General features: G+C 47.4%; 2 protein-coding genes across 6 annotated transcripts in view; one reads left to right on the forward strand and one right to left on the reverse strand.

The window, feature by feature from the left end:
* The window catches only part of sh3yl1 (SH3 and SYLF domain containing 1), a 43,419-nt gene extending 27,123 nt beyond the window's left edge, over nt 1-16,296 (forward strand). Inside the window, exons 5-11 of one of the 5 annotated variants that reach the window (XM_046309316.1) lie at nt 1,002-1,114; nt 2,249-2,377; nt 2,489-2,633; nt 5,084-5,153; nt 5,375-5,425; nt 15,295-15,345; nt 16,030-16,296. In XM_046309316.1, the coding sequence (XP_046165272.1) occupies nt 1,002-1,114; nt 2,249-2,377; nt 2,489-2,633; nt 5,084-5,153; nt 5,375-5,425; nt 15,295-15,345; nt 16,030-16,232 (762 nt within the window). In that variant the 3' untranslated portion in view covers nt 16,233-16,296. Of the gene's footprint in view, nt 1-1,001; nt 1,115-2,248; nt 2,378-2,488; nt 2,634-5,083; nt 5,154-5,371; nt 5,426-6,593; nt 6,777-15,294; nt 15,346-16,029 lie in introns of those variants that run through there. The other 4 variants (XM_046309315.1, XM_046309317.1, XM_046309318.1 and 1 more) reach the window with 4 other exon arrangements.
* A 2,501-nt stretch (nt 16,297-18,797) lies between these two features.
* Nucleotides 18,798-19,951, reverse strand: part of LOC124001973 (solute carrier family 22 member 13) — a 23,304-nt gene continuing 22,150 nt past the window's right edge. Inside the window, exon 10 of the mRNA XM_046309164.1 lies at nt 18,798-19,951. This exon is cut by the window's right edge and continues 883 nt beyond it. The gene's annotated coding sequence lies outside the window, so the exon portion shown is untranslated.

The raw sequence follows: 19,951 nt of genomic DNA on the forward strand, positions 1-19,951 counted from the left end.
AAGTATAAACACCATGGGACCACGCAGCTGTTATACCACTCAGGAAGGCGACGTGTTCTGTCTCCTAGAGATGAAAGTACTTTGGTGCGAAAAGTACAAATCAATCCCAGAACAACAGCAAAGGACCTTGTGAAGATGCTGGAGGAAACGGGTACAAAAGTATCTATATCCACAGTAAAACAAGTCCTATATCGACATAACCTGTAAGGCCGCTCAGCAAGGAAGAAGCCACTGCTCCAAAACCACCATAAAAAAAGACAGACTACGTTTTGCAACTGCACATGGGGACAAAGATTGTACTTTTTGGAGAAATGTCTTCTGGTCTGAAACAAAAATAGAACTGTTTGGCCATTGTTATGTTTGGAAGAAAAAGGGGAGGCTTGCAAGCCGAAGAACACCATCCCAACCGTGAAGCACGGGGGTGGCAGCATCATGATGTGGGAGTGCTTTGCTGCAGGAGGGACTGGTGCACTTAGTTCACAAAATGGTTCACAAAATAGATGTTATCATGAGGGAGGAAAATTGTGAATATATTGAAGCAACATCTCAAGATATCAGTCAGGAAGTTAAAGCTTGGTCGCAAATGGGTCTTCCAAATGGACAATGACCCCCCAAGCACACTTCCAAAGCTGTGGCAAAATGGCTTAAGGACAAGTCAAGGTATTGGAGTGGCCATCACAAAGCCCTGACCTCGATCCTATAGAACATTTGTGGGCAGAACTGAAAAAGCGTGTGCGTGCAAGGAGGCCTACAAACCTGACTTTTTTAACTTTTTTTTAACTTCTGACCCACTGGGAATGTGATGAAAGAAATAAAAGCTGCTCTCTCCCCTTCTCCCAGTCTGCCCGCCCTCTCTCCTTCTCCCAGTCTGCCCAGTCTCTCCCCTTCTCCCAGTCTGCCCAGTCTCTCCCCTTCTCCCAGTCTGCCCAGTCTCTCCCCTTCTCCCAGTCTCTCCCCTTCTCCCAGTCCGGACCGAAACACTACTGTCTTTGTGTGTCTAGGTATCAGACCTGGTGGTGATTCTGATGCAGCGCAGGGCGGTGGATTCTTTCTCTAAAGGAGGGAACCTCACTCTGGGGGGCAACTGTACTGTGGCGGTAGGACCGATGGGGAGGTAAACAAACACACACACACTCATCTTGGTTCATGGTTGGCCAAAACCAGTCAGGGTCCAACCATGGCTCATCCCTCTTGATTATTATTATTATTTATTATTATGTGTTCTAGCCCCGAGGCTGTGGGTTAGGGGCTCCCCGAGGCGGTGGGTTAGGGGCTCCCCGAGGCGGTGGGTTAGGGGCTCCCCGAGGCGGTGGGTTAGGGGCTGGGTTAGGGGCTCCCCGAGGCGGTGGGTTAGGGGCTCCCCGAGGCGGTGGGTTAGGGGCTCCCCGAGGCGGTGGGTTAGGGGCTCCCCCTTATTTAAACTGGACGCTTTGTGGACACTTGAATGTCTGAGCAGGGATTGTGGAGGGGAAATGGTTTTGTGACATGTGTTTTGAGTTGGGTTAGTACTTGCTGTGTGTTGACAGAAGAAGTGAGAGCTGTAGAAGTGTTTGATGTTTTATAGGGTGGAGGCGTGTGTGTGTGTGTGTGCGTGCGTGTGAGGGGTTGCTCTTGTTGTCACAGGTTAATCGTTGTTGATGAGTAGATGTGGAATGCTGCCCGAAGCAGACTCCCTCTCAGTCTTTATTTAGAATGACACACCAGGTTGGGTAATTAAAATAAGCATACAGTTATCATCAAACAAGGAGATGGGGTGATGGTGGTGGTGTGTCTGTTTTTTTAAATATAGCAACAATAAAACAATGAGAGGTTAATGTCAGATGGGAGTGCCTTTTCTTTGTTCAGGTGACATTTACAACATGGGACCTCCCTTGCACACACAGACATGTCTGGGTCTCTTACATTTTAATTGCACCTTTTTTAGTCAACTAGGCAAGTCTGTTAAGAACAAATTGTTATTTACAATGACTGCCTGAGACGTGGTCCCGTAATATGATACTTTCTGATGTTAGAGAAGTTTTTTTAATGGTCTCCTTCAATACTCATCGCTCAGTAGTGGGATTCTGATCAATGTGCCATACTCAACACTTCCTCTATCTCTCGTGTGTGTGTGTGTGTGTGTGTGTGTGTGTGTGTGTGTGTGTGTGTGTGTGTGTGTGTGTGTGTGTGTGTGTGTGTGTGTGTGTGTGTGTGTGTGTGTGTGTGTGTGTGTGTGTGTGTGTGTGTGTGTGTGTGTGTGTGTGTGTAGGAACGTGGAGGCTGATGTAGCGCTACGTAGCACAGCAGCAGTGTTTACCTACTGTAAGTCCAGAGGCCTGTTTGCTGGAGTCTCTCTGGAGGGATCCTGCCTCATAGAACGCAAAGACACCAACCGCAAGTACGTTACACACCGTGTGTGTTGTATTAATGTGTGTGTTGTATTAATGTGTGTGTGTGTGTGTTGTATTAATGTGTGTGTGTGTGTTGTATTAATGTGTGTGTGTGTTAGGTTCTACTCCCAGGACATCCGTGCGTCGGCCATATTGAATGGAGATGTAGAACCTCCCCCAGAAGCTGATGACCTGTACTGTGTCCTGGAGAGCTACACAGATAAATACACTACTGAGTGGACAGCCAAGCACCTAGCACAGAAGGTACTATATTATTAAAATATACTACTGAGTGGACAGCCAAACACCTAGCACAGAAGGTACTATATTATTAAAATATACTACTGAGTGGACAGCCAAACACCTAGCACAGAAGGTACTATATTATTAAAATATACTACTGAGTGGACAGCCAAACACCTAGCACAGAAGGTACTATATTATTAAAATATACTACTGAGTGGACAGCCAAACACCTAGCACAGAAGTTACTATATTATTAAAATACACTACTGAGTGGACAGCCAAACACCTAGCACAGAAGGTACTATATTATTAAAATATACTACTGAGTGGACAGCCAAACACCTAGCACAGAAGTTACTATATTATTAAAATACACTACTGAGTGGACAGCCAAACACCTAGCACAGAAGGTACTATATTATTAAAATACACTACATGTCCAAAGGTATGTGGACAGCTGCTCGGCAAACATTTCATTACAAAATCATGGGAATTAATATGGAGTTGGTTTCCCCCTTTGATGCTATAACAGCCTCCACTCTTCTGGGAAGGCTTTCCACTAGATGTTGGAACATCGCTGTGGGGACTTGCTTTCGTTCAGCCACTAGCATTAGTGAGGTCGGGCAATGATGTTGGGCGATTAGGCCTTCTGGCTCACAGTTGGCGTTCCATATCATCCCAAAGGTGTTTGATGGGGTTGAGGTCAGGGATCTGTGCAGGCCAGTCAAGTTCTTCCACACCGATCTCGACAAACCCTTTCTGTATTGACCTCGATTTGAGCACATGGGCGTTGTCATGCTGAAACAGTAAAGGGCCTTCCTCAAACTGTTGCCACGAAGTTGGAAGCACAGAATCTTCTAGAATGTCATTGTATGCTGTAGCGTTAAGATTTTATCTTCAATGAAACTAAGAGGCCTGAACCATGAAAAACAGCCCCAGACAATTATTCTTCCTCCACCAGACTTTACAGTTGGCACTATGGTGCAGGTAGTGTTCTCCTTGGTATCCACCAAACCCAGATTCGTCTGCCGGACTGCCAGGTGGTGAAGCGTGATTCATCACTCCAGAGAACCCTTTCCACTCCTTCAGAGTCCAATGGCGGCGAGCTTTACACCACTCCAGCCGACGCTTGGCATTGCGCATGGTGATCTGAGGCTTGTGTGCGGCTGTTCAGCCATGGAAACCCATTTTGTGAAGCTTCCTAATGAACAGTTCTTGTGCTGAAGTTGTTTCCAGAGGCAGTTTGGAACTTGGTAGTGAGTGTTGCAACCAAGGACAGATGATTTTCATGAGCTTCAGCACTCGGTGGTCCTGTTCTGTGAGCTTGTGTGGCCTACCATTTCGTGCCTGAGCCGTTGTTGCTCCTAGACATTTTTACTTCACAATAACAGCAGAAATTTGGACGAACGGACTTGTTGGAAACAGGGCATCCTATGACGGTGCCACGTTGAAAGTCACTGAGCTCTTCAGTACGGGACATTCTACTGCTAATGTTTGTCTATGGAGGTTGCATGGCTATGTGCTCCACTTTATACACCTGTCAGCAACGGGTTTGGTTGAAACAGCTACATCTGCTCAATTGAAGGGGTGTCTTCATACTTTTGTGTGTTTCGTGTATATATCACAGGAGGCTGTTGGCACCTTAATTGGGGAGGACAGGTTCGCTCTCTTCCAGACATTTATGAGCCGCCCTCCTCTCAGCAGCCTCCCCTGGTAATATACAGTATAATATATATGGTTCTGGATACCACTGACTGAACCCTGTATTTGCATCACATCTTGACATAGCAGGTAGGCAAGGCAACCACATCTCCCAGTCATAGTAAAACCTTCCTCAAGAAAGAGGCCATCATCAGTCGGTAAGAAACGGTCAGGAAGGTTATCACGGCAGTAGTTTTATACTGATAAATGTACTGATGGACACTCTACTGGATCTATGAGATTACTGCATTGTTGTGTATTATAGAATACTACTGTCTTTATACAGCAGACCTTCAAACCCGTATGTTATAGAATACTACTGTCTTTATATGGCAGACCTTCAAACCCGTATGTTATAGAATACTACTGTCTTTATACAGCAGACCTTCAAACCCGTATGTTATAGAATATTACTGTCTTTATACAGCAGACCATCAAACCCGTATGTTATAGAATACTATTCCTCCCTGTCTAATGTAAATCTACTCCTAAAGAACACTCCTTACCCCCAGGACACTGTCTACCCCTTAATGTGTACCACGCGCTAATCCACAGCACCATGTTGGTCTGAGGACATCTAGCCCTTAATGTGTACCCGGCTGGTTGGGGACGCGTGCCCGGCTGGTTGGGGACGCGTGCCCGGCTGGTTGGGGACGCGTGCCCGGCTGGTTGGGGACGCGTGCCTGGCTAGTTGGGGATGTGTGTGGTTGGTCTCATGCTTCTCTTCTCTCTCCTTCCATTCCTCTGTTTCTGGGTGTGTCGTTCAGGCCAGTGGTCCTCCAGCTAGACCCCGAGCTCCCGCCACACAGAGACCTGCTAGCACTTACAGGACGGAGGGTAACACACACACACACAGATACACACACAGATACACATACACAAGGATGCACAAATATATATATCACAAACACACACAGTAGTGGTTTTATACCAGTAGCAGCATGCCTGCTTTGTAGTCAGTGACACCTTGTTTGTGTGGGTTGGCTACAAATCTTTGTCCATAAGGGAATTCCTATGACTTTGACTGATGTGTAACTGTCTGATGTGTGTTTTAGCAGTGAAGCCCTCCCTCTATCCAAGCATCTCTGCTTTCAAATCTGGCAGCGCAGGTGAGTGACCCTTTCCCTAAAACCTTCACACCAACATCCTCACCACCCTCTCTTGTTGGAACACAGTCAGTGCACCTAGTTGGGGATGTGTATGGTTGGTGTGTACCCCAACTAGCAGGGTACACATCCTCAACTAGCAGGGTACACATCCCCAACTAGCCGGGTACATATGTGTACCCTGCCAGCTGGGGATGTGTACCCTGCCAGCTGGGGATGTGTACCCTGCCAGCTGGGGATGTGTACCCTGCCAGCTGGGGATGTGTACCCTGCCAGCTGGGGATGTGTACCCTGCCAGCTGGGGATGTGTACCCTGCCAGCTGGGGATGTGTACCCTGCCAGCTGGGGATGTGTACCCTGCCAGCTGGGGATGCGTACCCTGCCAGCTGGGGATGCGTACCCTGCCAGCTGGGGATGTGTACCCTGCCAGCTGGGGATGTGTACCCTGCCAGCTGGGGATGTGTACCCTGCCAGCTGGGGATGTGTACCCTGCCAGCTGGGGATGTGTACCCTGCCAGCTGGGGATGTGTACCCTGCCAGCTGGGGATGTGTACCCTGCCAGCTGGGGATGTGTACCCGGCTTGTTGGGGATGTATGTGTTTTGGTCTCATGCTTCTGTTTCCCTAAACCCTTCATCACCAACGCCCTCTTCTCTAGGTCTTTACTGTAATGGAGAATGTGTTCTCAGTTAAACCAGGAATCTACAACCCTGTTCCTGGGGAAAAAACCCTTCAATAGGTTTTCACTTCAACCCTGTTCATGGAGAACAAACCCTCCCCTAGGTTTTCACTCTAACCCTGTTCCTGGAGAACAAACCCTCCCCTAGGTTTTCACTCTAACCCTGTTCCTGGAGAACCCCCCTCCCCTAGGTTTTCACTCCAACCCTGTTCCTGGAGAACAAACCCTCCCCTAGGTTTTCACTCCAACCCTGTTCCTGGGGAACAAACCCTTCAATAGGTTTTCACTCTAACCCTGTTCCTGGAGAACAAACCCTCCCCTAGGTTTTCACTACAACCCTAATCTAGCGCAAAAAAATAAATTCACCATGCGGATCTAAGACTAACGTGCTTCTGTGCAGGTTGAATCAGGTTACTTAAGATGGAGACGTGTGTGTGGGAGGGGGTGATTATTTTCTTAGTCTTTCTCCCTCTTTCTCTCCCTTTGTCTGTAGCTCTCTCTCCTTTCTTCCCTTTGTTATCCTCTCGTTCTCTCTCCTCTCTCTCCTCTCTCTCTCTCTCTCTCTCTCTCTCCTACTCTCTATCTGCGTGCCAGGGCTGTCATTACTCCTTGTAATGTCTGTGGTAGTCTTGGGCTGTGGCCCATTGACTGTATGGCAGCAGCTGCCCCCATTCTGGTAGGTGTTTGATCATCCTTCAGTGACCAGGGGAATGCTTTCATTTACACAGTGGCCGACCACCATGCCAAAACACATCACTTTTGACACGGCACGAGATAAGTGTGTGTGTGTGTGTGTGTTTTCGCTGCAGGTGAAGTATGACATGAGGGGAAGATGGGTAGAGATTGTTTGCTTTCTTGGTGATGTATTAAACTGTGACCTCAAGTCCAGCCAAAATAAACATACTGGCTTCACAATGCACCTTGGGTAATAAGACCAGCTGTGTGTGTGTGTGCAGAGCACACTTCAAATGCAGTCGTCACACACCCCTCCTAGTTAACGCAAGAGAGTGAAAAGAGAGGGCTAACTGGAACTGCTACTTGGGAGGGTGTGTGACGACTGTGTTTGAAGTCTGCTCTGCACACACACACACAGCTGGTCTTATTACCCAAGGTGCATTCTAGTTAGCTCGCTCTCTCGTTATCTTTCTCTCGCACGCTCGCCCGTTTTCCTTCGCTCGCTTGCTATCCCTTGCTCGCTCTCTCGCTATCCCTCCCTCGCTCGCTCTCTCGCTATCCCTCGTTATTACCCAAGGTGCATTCTAGTTAGCTCTCTCTCTCTCTCGTTATCTTTCTCTCGCGATCCTTCTCTCCCTCGCTAACCCTCGCTAGCCTTCGCTAGCCTTCACTCCTTCGCTAGCCTTCACTCCTTCGCTAACCTTCGCTCCCTTGCTAACCTTCGCTCCCTCGCTAACCTTCGCTCCCTCGCTAACCTTGCTCCCTCGCTAACCCTCGCTAACCCTTGCTCCCTCGCTAACCCTCTTTCCCTCGCTAACCCTCTTTCCCTCGCTAACCCTCTTTCCCTCGCTAACCCTCTTTCCCTCGCTAACCCTCTTTCCCTCGCTAACCCTCGCTCCCTCGCTCTCTCGCTCATTACCACTCAAATAGTTGTAGTACGAATAGTAGGGAAGACAAACAGATACATGGTTGCCCTTTTCTCATGGCAACGGGCCACATCTTGCTGCTGTGACTGCACACTGTGGTATTTCCAAATGGGAGTTTATCAATGTTTGATTTGTTTTTAAGTTCTTTGTAAGTCGCTCTGGATAAGAGCGTCTGCTAAATGACTTAAATGTAAATGTAAATGTAGGTCTGTGTGATCTGTATCTCTAATATGGTCATATGTTTGGCAGGAGGTTAGGAAGTGCAGCTCGGTTACCACCTAATTTTGTAGGCACTGGGCACACAGTCAGATCTGTCATTCGCGATTAGACAGGCCTCGGCAGCCTCTCTCAATAGCAAGGCTATGCTCACCGAGTATGTACAGTCGTTGAGAATGACACAAATATTAATTTTCAGTCTGCTGCCTCAGTTTGTATGATTGCAATTTGCATATACTCCAGAATGTTATGAGTGATCAGATGAAGTCCCTCTTTGCCATGCAAATGAACTGAATCCCCAAAAAATATTTCCACTGCATTTCAGCCCTGCTACAAAAGGACCAGCTGACATGTCAGTGATGCTCTCGTTAAAACAGGTGTGAGTGTTGACGAGGACAAGACTGGAGATCACGGTCATGCTGATTTGAGTTTGAATAAAAGAGGGTGGTGCTTGGAATCATTGTTCTTCCTCTGTCAACCATGGTTACCTGCAAGGAACCACGTGCCGTCATCATTGCTTTGCACAAAAAGGGCTTCACAGGCAAGAATATTGCTGCCCGTAAGATTGTACCTAAATAAAGCATTTATCGGATCATCAAGAACATCAAGGAGAGTGGTTCAATTGTTGTGAAGAAGGCTTCAAGGTGACCAAGAAAGTCCAGCAAGCGCCAGGACGGTCTCCTAAAGCTGCGGGATCGGGGCACCACCACTACAGAGCTTGCTCGGGAATGGCAGCAGGCAGGTGTGAGTTGCATCTGCACACAGTGAGGTGAAGACTTTGAGGATGGCCTGTTGTCAATAAGGGCAGCAAAGAAGCCACTTCTCTCCAGGAAAAACATCAGGGACAGACAGATATTCTGCTAAAGGTACAGGGATTGGACTGTTGATGCCTGGGGTAATGTCATTTCCTCTGAATCCCCTTTCTGATTGTTTGGGGCATTTGGAAAAAGCTTGTCCGGAGAAGACAAGGTGAGCACTACCATCAGTCCTGTGTCATGCCAACAGTAAAGCATCCTGAGACCATTCATGTGTAGGCTTCTCAGCCAAGGGAGTAGGCTCACTCACAATGTTGCCTAAGAACACAGCCATGAATAAAGAATGGTACCAACACATCCTCAGAGAGCAACTTCTCCCAACCATCCAGGAACAGTTTGGTGATGAACAAAGCCTTTTCCAGCATGATGGAGCACCTTGCCATAAGGCAAAAGTGATAACTAAGTGGCTCGGGGAACAAAACATCGATATTTTGGGTCCATGGCCAGGAAACTCCCCAGACCTTAATCCCACTGAGAACTTGTGGTCAATCCTCAAGAGGCGGGTGGACAAACAAAACCCACAAATTCTGACAAACTCTACGCATTGATTATGCAAAAATAGGCTGTCATCAGTCAGGATGTGGCCCAGAAGTTAATTGACAGCATGCCAGAGCGGATTGCAGAGACCTTGAAAAAGAAGGGTCAACTGCAAATATTGACTCTTTGCATCAACTTCATGTAATTGTCAATAAAAGCCTTTGACACTTATGAAATGCTTGTAATTATACTTCAGTATTCCATAGTAACATCTGACAAAAATATCTAAAGACACTGAAGCAGCAAACTGTGTGGAAATTAATATTTGTCATTCTCAAAACTGTACATAGTCAAAGCTTTCCTTCATTTTGGCTCAGTCACAGTGGTCAGGTATTCTGCCACTGTACTCTGTTTTTAGGGCCAAATAGCATTCTAGTTTGCTCTGTTTTTTTTGGTTGATTCTTTCCACTGTGTCAAAAGTTATCTTTTTGTTTCATCATCATTTGGTTTGGTCTAAATGTGTTTCTGTCCTGAGGCTCTGTGGTGTCTGTGTTTGTGAACAGAGCCCCAGAACCAGCTGGCTGACGGGACTCTTCTATAGGTTCATCTCTGTAGGTCAGGGCTTTGTGTTGGAATGTTTTTTTCTGGATGTTGCTCACTATAGGCCTAATTCTGCTCTGCTTGGTGTTTTGTGTTATACACCAAATATATTTTTGATGAATTCTGCATGCAGATTCTTAAGTATTTGTCCAATTTGGTGAATTATTGGTTGATGGACCCCAGACCTCGCAATCACAGAGGGCAATGTGTCCTAGAACTGATTGAAGTATTTTTAGCCAGACCCCCTCTGTCATATCCTCTGTCCCCCTCTGGCTCTGACCCCCTCTGTCTCAGACCCCCTCTGTCATATCCTCTGTCCCAGAGCCACTCTGTCATATCCTCTGTCTCAGACCCCCTCTGTCATATCCTCTGTCTCAGACCCCCTCTGTCATATCCTCTGTCTCAGACCCCCTCTGTCATATCCTCTGTCTCAGACCCCCTCTGTCATATCCTCTGTCTCAGACCCCCTCTGTCATATCCTCTGCCTCTGCAGTCTCTGTCATATCCTCTGTCTCAGACCCCCTCTGTCATATCCTCTGCCTCTGCAGTCTCTGTCATATCCTCTGTCTCAGACCCCCTCTGTCATATCCTCTGCCTCTGCAGTCTCTGTCATATCCTCTGCCTCTGCAGTCTCTGTCATATCCTCTGCCTCTGCAGTCTCTGTCATATTACATTTACATTTAAGTCATTTAGCAGACGCTCTTATCCAGAGCGACTTACAAATTGGTGCAATCACCTTATGACATCCAGTGGGACAGTCACTTACAATAGTGCATCTAAAACTTAGGGGGGGTGGGGTGAGAGGGATTACTTAACCTATCCTAGGTATTCCTTAAAGAGGTGGGGTTTCAGGTGTCTCCGGAAGGTGGTGATTGACTCCGCTGTCCTGGCGTCGTGAGGGAGTTTGTTCCACCATTGGGGGGCCAGGGCAGCGAACAGTTTTGACTGGGCTGAGCGGGAGCTGTACTTCCTCAGTGGTAGGGAGGCGAGCAGGCCAGAGGTGGATGAACGCAGTGCCCTTGTTTGGGTGTAGGGCCTGATCAGAGCCTGGAGGTACTGAGGTGCCGTTCCCCTCACAGCTCCGTAGGCAAGCACCATGGTCTTGTAGCGGATGCGAGCTTCAACTGGAAGCCAGTGGAGAGAACGGAGGAGCGGGGTGACGTGAGAGAACTTGGGAAGGTTGAACACCAGACGGGCTGCGGCGTTCTGGATGAGTTGAAGGGGTTTAATGGCACAGGCAGGGAGCCCAGCCAACAGCGAGTTGCAGTAATCCAGACGGGAGATGACAAGTGCCTGGATTAGGACCTGCGCCGCTTCCTGTGTGAGGCAGGGTCGTACTCTGCGGATGTTGTAGAGCATGAACCTACAGGAACGGGCCACCGCCTTGATGTTAGTTGAGAACGACAGGGTGTTGTCCAGGATCACGCCAAGGTTCTTGGCGCTCTGGGAGGAGGACACAATGGAGTTGTCAACCGTGATGGCGAGATCATGGAACGGGCAGTCCTTCCCCGGGAGGAAGAGCAGCTCCGTCTTGCCGAGGTTCAGCTTGAGGTGGTGATCCGTCATCCACACTGATATGTCTGCCAGACATGCAGAGATGCGATTCGCCACCTGGTCATCAGAAGGAGGAAAGGAGAAGATTAATTGTGTGTCGTCTGCATAGCAATGATAAGAGAGACCATGTGAGGTTATGACAGAGCCAAGTGACTTGGTGTATAGCGAGAATAGGAGAGGGCCAAGAACAGAGCCCTGGGGACACCAGTGGTGAGAGCGCGTGGTGAGGAGACAGATTCTCGCCACGCCACCTGGTAGGAGCGACCTGTCAGGTAGGACGCAATCCAAGCGTGGGCCGCGCCGGAGATGCCCAACTCGGAGAGGGTGGAGAGGAGGATCTGATGGTTCACAGTATCGAAGGCAGCCGATAGATCTAGAAGGATGAGAGCAGAGGAGAGAGAGTTAGCTTTAGCAGTGCGGAGCGCCTCCGTGATACAGAGGAGAGCAGTCTCAGTTGAGTGACTAGTCTTGAAACCTGACTGATTTGGATCAAGAAGGTCATTCAGAGAGAGATAGCGGGAGAGCTGGCCAAGGACGGCACGTTCAAGAGTTTTGGAGAGAAAAGAAAGAAGGGATACTGGTCTGTAATTGTTGACATCGGAGGGATCGAGTGTAGGTTTTTTCAGAAGGGGTGCAACTCTCGCTCTCTTGAAGACGGAAGGGACGTAGCCAACGGTCAGGGATGAGTTGATGAGCGAGGTGAGGTAAGGGAGAAGGTCTCCGGAAATGGTCTGGAGAAGAGAGGAGGGGATAGGGTCGAGCGGGCAGGTTGTTGGGCGGCCGGCCGTCACAAGACGCGAGATTTCATCTGGAGAGAGAGGGAGAAAGAGGTCAGAGCACAGGGTAGGGCAGTGTGAGCAGAACCAGCGGTGTCGTTTGACTTAGCAAACGAGGATCGGATGTCGTCGACCTTCTTTTCAAAATGGTTGACGAAGTCATCTGCAGAGAGGGAGGAGGGGGGGAGGGGCGGAGGATTCAGGAGGGAGGAGAAGGTGGCAAAGAGCTTCCTAGGGTTGGAAGCAGAAGCTTGGAATTTAGCGTGGTAGAAAGTGGCTTTAGCAGCAGAGACAGAGGAGGAAAATGTAGAGAGGAGGGAGTGAAAGGATGCCAGGTCCGCAGGGAGGCGAGTTTTCCTCCATTTCCGCTCAGGCTGCCCGGAGCCCTGTTCTGTGAGCTCGCAATGAGTCATCGAGCCACGGAGCGGGAGGGGAGGACCGAGCCGGCCTGGAGGATAGGGGACATAGAGAGTCAAGGGATGCAGAGAGGGAGGAGAGGAGGGTTGAGGAGGCAGAATCAGGAGATAGGTGGGAGAAGGTTTGAGCGGAGGGAAGAGATGATAGGATGGAAGAGGAGAGAGTAGCGGGGGAGAGAGAGCGAAGGTTGGGACGGCGCGATACCATCCGAGTAGGGGCAGTGTGGGAGGTGTTGGATGAGAGCGAGAGGAAAAGGATACAAGGCAGTGGTCGGAGACTTGGAGGGGAGTTGCAATGAGGTTAGTGGAAGAACAGCATCTAGTAAAGATGAGGTCGAGCGTATTGCCTGCCTTGTGAGTAGGGGGAAGGTGAGAGGGTGAGGTCAAAAGAGGAGAGGAGTGGAAAGAAGGAGGCAGAGAGGAAAGAGTCAAAGGTAGACGTGGGGAGGTTAAAGTCGCCCAGAACTGTGAGAGGTGAGCCGTCCTCAGGAAAGGAGCTTATCAAGGCATCAAGCTCATTGATGAACTCTCCGAGGGAACCTGGAGGGCGATAAATGATAAGGATGTTAAGCTTGAAAGGGCTAGTAACTGTGACAGCATGGAATTCAAAGGAGGCGATAGACAGATGGGTAAGGGGAGAAAGAGAGAATGACCACTTGGGAGAGATGAGGATCCCGGTGCCACCACCCCGCTGACCAGACGCTCTCGGGGTGTGCGAGAACACGTGGGCGGACGAAGAGAGAGCAGTAGGAGTAGCAGTGTTGTCTGTGGTGATCCATGTTTCCGTCAGGGCCAAGAAGTTGAGGGACTGGAGGGAGGCATGGGCTGAGATGAACTCTGCCTTGTTGACCGCAGATTGGCAGTTCCAGAGGCTACCGGAGACCTGGAACTCCACGTGGGTCGTGCGCGCTGGGACCACGCGGTGAGGAGCGTTTGTATGGTCTGTGCAGAGAGGAGAGAACAGGGATAAACCGACACATATCCTCTGCCTCTGCAGTCTCTGTCATATCCTCTGCCTCTGCAGTCTCTGTCATATCCTCTGCCTCTGCAGTCTCTGTCATATCCTCTGCCTCTGCAGTCTCTGTCATATCCTCTGCCTCTGCAGTCTCTGTCATATCCTCTGCCTCTGCAGTCTCTGTCATATCCTCTGCCTCTGCAGTCTCTGTCATATCCTCTGCCTCTGCAGTCTCTGTCATATCCTCTGCCTCTGCAGTCTCTGTCATATCCTCTGCCTCTGCAGTCTCTGTCATATCCTCTGCCTCTGCAGTCTCTGTCATATCCTCTGCCTCTGCAGTCTCTGTCATATCCTCTGCCTCTGCAGTCTCTGTCATATCCTCTGCCTCTGCAGTCTCTGTCATATCCTCTGCCTCTGCAGTCTCTGTCATATCCTCTGCCTCTGCAGTCTCTGTCATATCCTCTGCCTCTGCAGTCTCTGTCATATCCTCTGCCTCTGCAGTCTCTGTCATATCCTCTGCCTCTGCAGTCTCTGTCATATCCTCTGCCTCTGCAGTCTCTGTCATATCCTCTGCCTCTGCCCCCCTCTGTCATATCCTCTGCAGTCTCTGTCATATCCTCTGTCTTTGACCCCCTCTGTCATGTCCTCTGCCTCTGATCCCCTCTGTCATATCCTCTGTCTCTGATCCCCTCTGTCATATCCTCTGTCTCTGATCCCCTCTGTCATATCCTCTGTCTCAGATCCCCTCTGTCATATCCTCTGTCTCAGACCCCCTCTGTCATATCCTCTGTAGTCTCTGTCATATCCTCTGTCTCTGACCCCCTCTGTCATATCCTCTGCCTCTGACCCCCTCTGTCATATCCTCTGCAGTCTCTGTCATATCCTCTGTCTTTGACCCCCTCTGTCATGTCCTCTGCCTCTGATCCCCTCTGTCATATCCTCTGTCTCAGACCCCCTCTGTCATATCCTCTGTCTCAGACCCCCTCTGTCATATCCTCTGTAGTCTCTGTCATATCCTCTGTCTCTGACCCCCTCTGTCATATCTCTGCAGTCTCTGTCATATCCTCTGCCTCTGCAGTCTCTGTCATATCCTCTGCCTCTGCAGTCTCTGTCATATCCTCTGCTCTCTGTCTCTGCTCTCTGTCTCTGCTCTCTCTGCTCTTTGTCTCTGCTCTTTGTCTCTGCTCTCTCTGCTCTCTGTCTCTGCGCTCTCTGCTCTCTGTCTCTGCTCTTTGTCTCTGCTCTTTGTCTCTGCTCTTTGTCTCTGCTCTCTGTCTCTGCTCTCTGTCTCTGCGCTCTCTGCTCTTTGTCTCTGCGCTCTCTGCTCTTTGTCTCTGCGCTCTCTGCTCTCTCTGCTCTTTGTCTCTGCTCTCTCTGTCTCTCTCTGCTCTCTCTGCTCTCTCTGCTCTCTCTGCTCTTTGTCTCTGCTCTCTCTGCTCTCTCTGTCTCTCTCTGTCTCTGTCTCTCTCTGTCTCTGTCTGTCTCTGTCTCTGCGCCTCTCTCTCTCTCTCTGCGCCTCTCTCGGTCTCTCTCTGTCTCTCTCTCTGTCTCTCTCTCTGTCTCTCTCTCTGTCTCTCTCTCTGTCTCTCTCTCTGTCTCTCTCTCTGTCTCTCTCTCTGTCTCTCTCTCTGTCTCTCTCTCTGTCTCTCTCTCTGTCTCTCTCTCTGTCTCTCTCTCTGTCTCTCTCTCTGTCTCTCTCTCTGTCTCTCTCTCTGTCTCTCTCTCTGTCTCTGCGCAGGTATTGCCCTCTGGTGGTGACAGTCGCTGTTGTATTTCTGTTTCAGAATCCTATAAGAGAAGTCCAAGTAGCACAAGGACAGTCCAAAACGATTACGGTATTTATTATTATTAGGATCCATGTGGTCTGACACGTAACGGAAAATACATTAGACGAAAATACTTTACAATTTACATTTAAAGACTTTACAAATAGACAAGACCGTTCTAATACCTGAAAGGTAACATTTAATGTGAGGGTGAAAGGTAACATTTAATGTGAGGGTGAAAGGTAACATTTAATGTGAGGGTGAAAGGTAACATTTAATGTGAGGGTGAATCGCATCCGGTTTCACAAGTCTGCCGCATTGTATGTGCAACATTCACTCAGTACAGGTTGACTTGAGAATGTTGCATGTAATGACTTGATGTGCATTCAACAAGGCCTGCTGTTCACCGGCTCACTGAATACACCGGGGTCATTTGACTGTTCCTAGGTGGGGCCGTGGGACTCGGGGCTCATATACACGGGGATGATGTCCGACTGTAGTGCAGCTGTAAGCAAAGCGGTTCGGATCTGCAGGCTACTGTTTGTTTGGCTAAATTTTACTTTGACAGTAAGACGACGTTATAGCTACAAAACATATCTACACTAGTTACCACACTCTTGGTTTTAGCTAAACTGTTGGGTACTTGCTGTGTAATCATACTGGCGTTAGTGTTCGGTTAACCATAAATACATGAGTTTACTTTAGCGACGCGACTAGCTGCATCCAAGCTAACTAACATTTGACTGTTCCTAGGTGGGGTCGGGCCGTGGGACGCGGGGCCTGTAGTCGTCACGGCGGTACACCCATTCACAGGGCAACAGCCTGGTGACCTGAGCTTCAACCCTGGCGACCGCATCACTGTGGTTACCAAGACAGAGTCACAGTATGACTGGTGGGAGGGAACGCTGAACGGACGGACCGGCATCTTCCCCGCTAACTTCGTCTCCTACCCCTGAACACACACACACACACACACACACACACACACACACACACACACACACACAGACAGACAGACGCACATACAGGTCTGTCACACACACACACACACACACACACACAGACAGACGCACATACAGGTCTGTCACACACACACACACACAGACAGACGCACATACAGGTCTGTCACACACACACACACACAGACAGACGCACATACAGGTCTGTCACACACACACACACACACAGACGCACATACAGGTCTGTCACACACACACACACACACACACACAGACACACACAGGTCTGTCACACACACACACACACACAGACACACACAGGTCTGTCACACACACACACACACACACACACACACACACACACAGGTCTGTCACACACACACACACACACACACACACACACACACACACACACACACACACACACACACACACACACACACACACACACACACACACACACACACACACACACACACACACACAGGTCTGTCACACATGCACACACACACACACACACACACACACACACACACACACACTAACACGAACACTCTCCACAATGTTCAAGACTCACACTAACTGACTCTGATTACTACAGTTCAGGGGAAGGTCTTCCTATTGGACGGTATGGGTAGCCACGCTGTCTTCCTATTGGACGGTATGGGTAGCCACGCTGTCTTCCTATTGGACGGTATGGGTAGTCACGCTGTCTTCCTATAGGACGGTATGGGTAGTCACGCTGTCTTCCTATTGGACGGTATGGGTAGCCACGCTGTCTTCCTATAGGACCGTTCCTACCTGAACTTTACTCTTTGGCTCGCTATAGTCCAGTTCACTAAGGTCAGCCTGCTTTTGAAACCGTTCAGAACAGGGAGGGACCTACCTGAATTTGTCCAATAGAAACTCTTGTTTTCATTGCAAAAATGTTTTTCTACAGTGTTTTGATTAATGAATACACCCCCAGATGTTACCAGCCAGCTCTGTTCACTTCTAGAGACCCGAACCACGCTGGAAAGGGTGATGTAGAAAGACTATATCCGAGCCAGTGCAGTTTGGGTCGGCAAGATGGTGTGAATAAGGTACCAGTTTTAGAGCATTGAACAGAGGAAAGCTAAAGAACGCTGCTACTCTGTTACACTGTTATATTCTCACTCACTATTTTATATGCTCTACGTCAAGTCACAAATTGGTTTGACAAGGGTGTTTGACATATATTACAATGAAGTCAATAGATTATTATTATTATTATAGATTTTATTTTTTTGTTTCTATAAAATGCATTATAGATCATGTGCCTGTGGGTTATTTTATGTTCTGAAGTTTCTGGGATTATGTGCAGAGAGCAGAGATTATTATATTATTATAATATAATATATATGTGCAGTATTTTTCTCCATACTACCGTTTTTGTATGATCAAAAGTATTTAATATAAAATCTGTTTTTATCTTAACATCTGTATGTAATGATAGTTTGTACGGATTTCTCTCTGAATGTGTGTGTGTGTGTGGATATGTATTAAAGAACCTTGTCTGTAAGAGGTGTAGTTTGTCTTCTGGCCACAGGAGGGCGATGTACTCCTGTCTCTACTACCAATCATGATGCTGTCCCATTTTCTACCTACCCATGTGTCATGCATTAGATTGGTGCAAGCATGGCTGGTCTGGCTGTAATATTTTTTTTAAGTTAAATTTCCCCATGTCCACTTGCCAACACACCACTCACAAACACTGTGTGTGTGTGTGGTGAATGATTGTCCAGGGTGAGTACAGTTCTACTTTGGAATAGTAGATTATTGCCCTGGGGAAAAGACACATGCGTTCTTATGAAATTGAAAATTCCATCTTTTTAACATTTAATAGCAAAGAACAGAACATCTGTAAAGGGTAACATTCCTCGCCCTGTCATGGGCCTATAAGAACACAACAGCAGAGACTATGCCTCAATCTGTCATATCAAATCTGGCCCTGACACCTGACAGGACAACGTTCCGACACACAACTACAGACTCATGCGTTCAGTACCGAACACGGCAACAAGACCACACCCCCTTTTTTTTACGATAAGACGGCCTCCATCTCCCGTCAACTCAACATCCCTTTTACCTTGGTGACCTATTTCTACACTGTGTTTCATGTTAACACAGTAGGAATGTCTGCAAGGGAAGGTAACAGTGTATAAACGGCGGTACGGTAAGAGACGTTTTTAATAAATGTAAAATAATAACGCGTACTAAAACACACTCCCTGAACAGCTTTTTACACAAAGGCCCGTTTCCTCGCATCACAAACACACACATGCTGGTTGGAACCAAGGAACTGGCGTGTTCTAACTGGTTGGAGTTATATGCGTTCAAATCAATTAGCAAGTTTGCCATTTCAGAATATCCTAGGCCACTATATATATATATATATATATATATATACGTGTTATATATATATATATACACGCATACATATATATATACACACACATATATACACATCTATATGTATATATATACACACACATATATATATATACATATATATATATATACACACACATATTTATACACAGAGACACACACACACACACACAGCTCTGCGTTTGTTAAGTCCAATGCGGCAGTCTTTCAATATCAAATCATTTCTGGTTAACAATTACATTACCGTAGTAAAAATTGTTTTTGTTTTTTTAGCAACAAAAAAAAAATTGTCAAGCAAGAATTTTCTTCGGACTGTCTTGAGTGTGAACTGAAAACTACAGTAGCTGTTATTGGCAGAGAGGTTTGGAACTCTTTTGTTATTGGTCTGTTAACCAATTTACCACATGGTGATGTCGCCATGGAATGCCAAAACTCCCACCCATACAAACCTGCTGATTGAAGTCATAACACTGATAAAACATATTCACACTTTTACAGTGTTCGTGTTTGTTTCATCAGCTGTTATACTATATGATACAAAACACAGGGAAAACGGAATATGTGACACCACTGGGCCTTTTAAAGAAAGTAAGGCCCTATAAAATCTGCCTTGCAGATGGAATCACGGAATCCAGACATTCTAAAATGGAATTCGACAATATTCAAGCATTTCTTGAATTTATTTTATTTCCCCAAGTTAATAAGGATCGGCGTTCCGTCAACGGGACAGTTGTAAAATCATATCAAGATCGCAGATTTTAGAGGAACAACAAATGTCTGAACATAGAAGTTTCTTATCGGCTGAAAACTTAAATTCTTGTTAATATAACTGCACTGTCCAATTCACAGTAGCTATTACTGTGGGAAAAAATGCCATGCTATTGTTTGAGAGCTCCAACAAAACACTTTTTTCAACGTGATAGGCTGAAGGTGAAATGTGGACTTACATTCTGAAATCTTGCTCTGATTTATCATCCAAAGTGTCCCAGACATTTTACATGAACATGAAGTGTCATTGTCTTAGATAAAATCGTTTTTCATATCCTAAAAAGGTCCATATACCCATACTGCACAATCGATTTTTGTATTTCCACTCGTTCATTTTGCAAAGAAAGTAAATTGTGAAAATCTCACCATAAACGTAGTAAAAAAACGAACACTGGTTGTTTTCTTTCTTTGTATTTTCTTCTACCAGATCTATAGTTTTATGTTCTACATTCAATTCACATTTCCACAAACTTCAAAGTGTTTCCTTTCAAATGGTATCAAGAATATGCATATCCTTGTTTCAGGTCCTGAGCTACAGA

The sequence above is a fragment of the Oncorhynchus gorbuscha genome, linkage group LG17, assembly GCF_021184085.1.
Source record: "Oncorhynchus gorbuscha isolate QuinsamMale2020 ecotype Even-year linkage group LG17, OgorEven_v1.0, whole genome shotgun sequence".
In the NCBI taxonomy this organism is placed as follows: domain Eukaryota; kingdom Metazoa; phylum Chordata; class Actinopteri; order Salmoniformes; family Salmonidae; genus Oncorhynchus; species Oncorhynchus gorbuscha.